The 6,570-nt window shown below is 41.1% G+C and overlaps 1 protein-coding gene across 1 annotated transcript in view; it reads left to right on the plus strand.

Annotated features, from left to right (window-relative positions):
• LOC124001299 (RNA polymerase II elongation factor ELL2-like) overlaps positions 1–4,469 on the plus strand; it is a 52,186-nt gene extending 47,717 nt beyond the window's left edge. The window contains exons 10-12 of the mRNA XM_046307977.1: positions 2,924–3,095; positions 3,201–3,245; positions 3,792–4,469. Coding sequence (XP_046163933.1) covers positions 2,924–3,095; positions 3,201–3,245; positions 3,792–3,902 — 328 coding nt within the window. The 3' untranslated portion in view covers positions 3,903–4,469. The remainder of the gene's footprint in view (positions 1–2,923; positions 3,096–3,200; positions 3,246–3,791) is intronic.
• Positions 4,470–6,570: the final 2,101 nt, after the last annotated feature.

Below are 6,570 nucleotides of genomic sequence, written 5' to 3' on the forward strand. Positions count from 1 at the left end.
ACTGTACAGCTGGTGACCGAAGCTAGCGCACCGGCCCACCACAAGGAGTCGCTAGAGCACGATGGTACAAGGACAACCCAGCTGGCCAAACCCTCCCCTAACCCGGACGACGCTGGGCCAATTGTGCTCCGCCTCATGGGTCTCCCAGTCGTGGCCAGTTGCGACACAGCCCTGGACCGAACCCGGATCTGTAGTGATGCCTCAGTGTCTTAGACCATTGCGCCACTTGGGAGGCCCAGAAATCACTATTCAAAAAAAAAAAGCCCATTCAAAATAAACTTCTTATAAAGAAGAAAATTAAATGTCTGAACTTAAGCAGCAATATGACATTTTACTTTTGTGGAGAGCCAACAACTACAGGTTAAACACAAATAAAGCATATTAACTAATGGCAAATAAGCTTGGTTAACATCTCGCAGCCCTCACAAAATGAATACATGCCAAACCAGTTACAATTTTAAAAGATTAAAAATACAAATGCATTATTTAGAATTAACACGATTAATGACCATTTTAAAAGCATCTATGAAAATCTATATATATCAAAATTAAGCAACTTTTGGACTGATCCTACAGCCTTAGACTCAACAACCCTGAAGCATTTATCAGTAGACAAAAAATAATCACTAAAAACAAAGATCAGCCAAAATGAAATATTAGACACTATCAAAGTATTTGCGCGGAGAAAAGCATCAGGAATGGACGACTATATATATATATATATATATATATATATATTTATTTATTTATTTATTTTAATTTTTTTATTCTTAAATAAAAGGCTAACTAGGCAAGTCTGTTAAGAACATTATTATTTTACAATGACTCCCTACACCGGCCAAACCCTCCCCTAACCCGGACGATGCTGGGCCAAATATGCGCCACCCTATTTACACAAATGACAGCACATGTCACTCAATTCAGTGCTTTCTAGAATTTCCATTACAGAATTCAGATGCAATTCTAGTCTGTCCAATGTAGATTATTAAATTATTAAATGCATGCAACTTAAGTTTCATATCACAAAATTTCAATTTGAAATATTTTGGACATCAGGGCAATCTTGAGGTAATCTGATTTGAGTCACACACAACTACACACACAAAGTATGTGGACACCCCTTCAAATGATTGGATTCTGCTATTTCAGCCACACTTGTTCCTCAAAGGTGTATAAAATCGAACACACAGCCATGCAATCTCCATAGACAAACATTGGCAGTAGAATTGTCTTACTGAAGGGTCTTTTAACATGCCGTCATAGGATGCCACATTTTCAATAAGTCAGTTTGTCAAATTTCTGCCCTGTTAGAGCTTCCCCGGTCAACTGTAAGTGCAGTGAAAACGTCTAGGAGCAATGACGGCTCAGCCGCAAAATTGTAGGCCGCACAAACTCACAGAATGTGACCGCCGAGTTCTGTAGTGCATAAAAATAGTCTGTCCTCGGTTGCAACACTCACTATAGAGTTGTTATGGCCGAGCAGCCGCACAGAACCGTATGATCACCATGCGCAATGCCAAGCGTCGGCTGGAGTGGTGTACAGTTCACCACCATTGGACTCTGGAGCAGTTGAAACGCGTTCGCTGGAGAGAAGAATCACGCTTCATCATCTGGCAGTCTAATGGACGAATCTGGGTTTGGTCGATACCAGGAGAACGGTACCTGCCCCAATGCATAGTGCCAACTGTAAAGTTTGGTGAAGGAGGAATAATGGTATGTGGCTGATTTTCATGCTTCGAGCTAGGCTCCTTAGTTCCAGTGAAGTGAAATCTTAACGCTACAGCATACCATGAAATTCTAGACATTTCTGTGCTTCCAAATGTGTGGGAAGGCGCTTTCCTGTTTCAGCAAGACAGTGCCCCCATGCACAAAGCGAGGTCCATAGTCTTATACAAGAGACAACATTTACAAATCCTACAGCACAAAGGCAGAGTCATGTCTTAATAGACAAACATTGGCAGTAGAATGGTCTTACTGAGTGTAAAACTAACAATGACTCAATAATCCATGCCTTCTGGGAATGCTATGAAGTCTAAAAGTTATGGGCGGAGCTAGAAAGGTGTCTGTCAGAAGTATTACAATGCAAATGTACTTTTAATCCATCCGTCTGCATATTTCAATACATGCATCTGAGTGAGTAGTGAGATACCCAATGTGTTGGACGATACTTTTCTTGTCAATCATCTTGAAAAAAACGTATACTTAAACCGGAAATCAACCAATCCTCCACCTTTAACACAATGGAAAGGTCAAATGTTGAAAGTGCGTGGGCGATAGAGAGAAACAATTTGAGGCCATGTGGCAGAGTGATGTGAGCACTGGGGGGGGGGGGTCTGATGTCATTGATTGACGTTTGTGTGCAACTGTATGCTGTTGTTTTTTATTTTGATGTTTTGTGTTGAAAAAATAAATAAAAGAGTGACTTAGAAAACAAATCATCTAGGAGCGGCAGGTAGCCTAGCAGTTAAGAGCGTTGGGCCAGCAATCATTTACTAGGCATCGATGTCCCCGTGAGAAAGGCACTTAACCCTAATTGCTCCAGGGTCGCCATCTATAATGGCAGAGCCCTGGCCGTGACCCCACTCTCTGAGGGTATCTCAAGGGGAGTGGGATATTTGTAAGTCGCTCTGGATAAGAGCGTCTGCTAAATGACTTAAATGTAATGTAATGTAATGGATATGCAAAAAACAAATGTCCAATTCACACGTGTATAATACACACTTGTACGTGAAATGGGACAAATGTAAGCACCTAGTTATTAGTATCTGTCTTACATTTCTAAATCTCTATGAAATCATTGGGGAGTCATAGGCCATCACTCTGCTAATCTGCAGTGCCACCTTCTGGAAAGAACCATGAATGTTTCTCTTTCCACTTTGGTTGTTGAAATGACAGCTCACAAGATGTTGGTCTCTCTTTCCAGAAAGTACAACACCATCACAGCCTCAGAACAGCGACAACAGTACAAGCAGGATTTCTGTGCAGAGTACGATGAGTATAGGGCCCTGCACGACCAGATCGGTACCATCACTGAGATGTTTGTTAAGCTGGGTTCCAAGATAAACACTCTGTCCCCCGGTACACAGGAATACAAGGTATGAGCAAGGAACGGACATCACTTCCACCCACACAATACAAAACACTTCTGGTTAAACAGTTGAAGACCTGGTTTGATGTCTTCTATTTTTCCACCCTTACAGCTCATGGAGGAGCAAATACTGCAGAAATACAGAAAGTATAAGAAAGTAAGTAACGCATGAGCAGGAAATATAATTTAATTATTGTATAGCCGGTCTTGTCTCTGACACCCCTCTGCCTTGACCATGTCACCGTAATGCCAGCTCTCTGACACCCCTCTGCCTTGACCATGTCACCGTAATTCCAGCTCTCTGACACCCCTCTGCCTTGACCATGTCACCGTAATGCCAGCTCTCTGACACCCCTCTGCCTTGACCATGTCACCGTAATGCCAGCTCTCTGACACCCCTCTGCCTTGACCATGTCACCGTAATGCCAGCTCTTTGACACCCCTCTGCCTTGACCATGTCACCGTAATGCCAGCTCTTTGACACCCCTCTGCCTTGACCATGTCACCGTAATGCCAGCTCTCTGACACCCCTCTGCCTTGACCATGTCACCGTAATGCCAGCTCTCTGACACCCCTCTGCCTTGACCATGTCACCCCTCTGCCTTGACCATGTCACCGTAATGCCAGCTCTCTGACACCCCTCTGCCTTGACCATGTCACCGTAATGCCAGCTCTCTGACACCCCTCTGCCTTGACTTTACAGAAGTTCCCTGGTTACCGGGAAGAGAAGAAGCGATGCGAGTATCTGCATCAGAAACTTTCTCACATCAAAGGTCTGATCCTGGACTATGACCGTACCCAGGCCCCTTCATAGTGACTGGCCTGCACCCTCCTGCCACAGGGTGTTACTGTAACAATGGACCAAAAGACTCCCCGTGGACCAAAAGACTGCCCAGCCAAGCCTGGGTCCTGGAGTGACCTGGAATCGCATATGAATCACACATTCACTTCACTCCTCCCAGTGTTGGTGGGAGGGAGGAGCGATGTTCTCTTATATGAAGTGGGCCAAGACCAGCAACTTGTGAGCAAATGAAACCCTTTAATGTTTTTGTTGTTGAGGGCGAGGGTTGTAATGACTGGAATTTGTTGTGGTGTATAAATCATAAGATAACACAATTTAAGCCAAATTCCTTTTTCTACCCATAATGCAAAATGTACATGAACTCTCCTGCCCAAATGCTTTTATCGTTTAGTCTATTATCATGACTACACACAAAGGCATATTGGTTTGATGGTACAATCATAAGGACAGATAAGAACAAATGCTCTTCATACCCAGTCTTCTATCAATGCTATATTTATGTACCCAGTACAATTTGTTGTTTGCTATTTCACTGAATGTATAGATGTAAAATAATTATATAAAGTCTTCATTCCTATAGAGAGGGTTGTATTCACTGGATTAAGATTAGGGAAAACTGGAAGATATTTTATGTTCTGTGGAAATATCTTAGACGTGACTTCTAGGCCATATCCCTGCCATTGTTGATGTCCCAGGCAGAATACAAAATGTAGACTATCTAAAAAAGGAGGTAGACTATGTATGCTGAACAGGAGCTATAAAGAGGAAGAATATTGTAACTATAAAAAGGTAGGCGTGGCCTAAACATCAGCATTTCAGGTATTGATACATCGTTTTTTTTAAACAATACAAAATTACAAAGAAAAATACTGTACATGGTTTGACAATTAGCTAAGTAATTAACAAAAAAACTTGTTTGGTAAATGCTCCAATTGGTCACAATCTAAAGTACACTTGAACTTGTTGTTCATTTCAATCAGTATTAGTAATGCTTCCATTGTGGAATACATTATTTGCATAGACGTTTTCTACTTTTCACATGATAAACCGAAAACATCTACAACTATTGATAGTGTTAATCACTAGGACCTTTGAAACGTATCTCATTCTATAACCCTACTGTTTGTTACGTTACAGAAACATTTCACAAATGTTTTAAAGCGCTGTAGAGAAATACAGCCTCATAGGCCATATCCCTGCCATTGGTGATGTCCCAGGCAAAATACAAAATGTAGACCATCTAAAAAAGAAGGTAGACTATGTATGCTGAGCTGCTGAACAGCAGATATTAAGAGGAGTATTGTAAAAAGGTAGGAGTGGCCTAAATAAAATGTTCTGTGGAAATATCTTAGACATCTATGAACATGAACTTAACTGTTTGAGATGATAATTGATCTTTGTTAAAGTTAATGATACAGTGCATGTCATTAATCGGACATGCCAGTCAAACATCCTATACATCTGCCTCTAACCCAAACATCACATTCAGTCTGTGGTTCCTGTTGGCAGTAATTATGGCGTTCTGCTTCATCAAATATGGGCAAGGGGAATTGCCCCCTGAAATGTGTAGGATAGAGGAAAGTGCCATCATAGTCATACAGTATACTCCCATATTTCTGTTTTAAAACACTATATCGTTACTGAAAGAACACTATTCTGAATAAGAAGAGCAATCAAGCACAATTAATAGAACATTTGTCAAGATTGTTGTGGCATTCTCTTACCTACTTATCCTTTTAGAATAAATGGTTTTCATTGTTTGAGCCAGTATGCTCTGACCTTTGATGGTAATAAAGTTCATACAATATTAACAAATCTTTTATTACCTCGATCAATAGTCCATTACATTTGTGAGACTGGGTGGAGTACCAGAGCATTTAACAGTACTTCCTGAAGCCCTTTTTATAAGCTTCTGCTTGTGAATGCACTCTCAGTCCAGCAAGAAACATAGGGTTGCGTCCATGCAGTGATTAAATGCAATGCCTTAAAGCTGCTTGTGTCTGCTGATTCCAACCGGATTCAGGGCCTCCTAAATAAGATTGTCCATCCTCTTGTTCAAAGATGAGATCTCACAGATCTATTTTCTGATGTGTGTGAACTTCTTCACTCTTGCTGTCGACACTGCTTTGTAGGACAATACTGTGCTAACCGGTGGCATTTCATTGTGTTGCTGTAGCAGTTCACTAGGTTTCACCTCTACAAACAATATAGATTGCCAAGATAGGACAGTTTTATTTTCCGTTTGAAACGGTGAATGTTCCATTCCAACATATGGATGTGTTGGAGTAAATGCCTTTCAGCAAACTGGACCACATTAACTTAGCCTCTCTGGATGTATCATCACCTGGGATTTCATACAGTTCGTTATCTGTGGCTTGTAGAGAGCTATATTACTTACATGCATACATGATTGCAGTACCAGTCAAAAGTTTGGACACACCTACTCATTCCAGGGTTTGCCTTTATTTTTACTATAGTCTACATTGTAGAATAGTGAATACATCAAAACCTATGAAATAACACATGGAATCATGTAATAACCCCAAAAAAGGTTAAACAAATCAAAATATATTTGAGATCCTTCAAAGTAACCACCCTTTGCCTTGATGACAGATTTTCACAGTCTTGGCATTCTCTCAACCAACTGCATGAAGTAGTCACCTGGAATGCATTTCAGTTA

The sequence above is a fragment of the Oncorhynchus gorbuscha genome, linkage group LG02 (genome assembly GCF_021184085.1).
Source record: "Oncorhynchus gorbuscha isolate QuinsamMale2020 ecotype Even-year linkage group LG02, OgorEven_v1.0, whole genome shotgun sequence".
Lineage (NCBI taxonomy): Eukaryota > Metazoa > Chordata > Actinopteri > Salmoniformes > Salmonidae > Oncorhynchus > Oncorhynchus gorbuscha.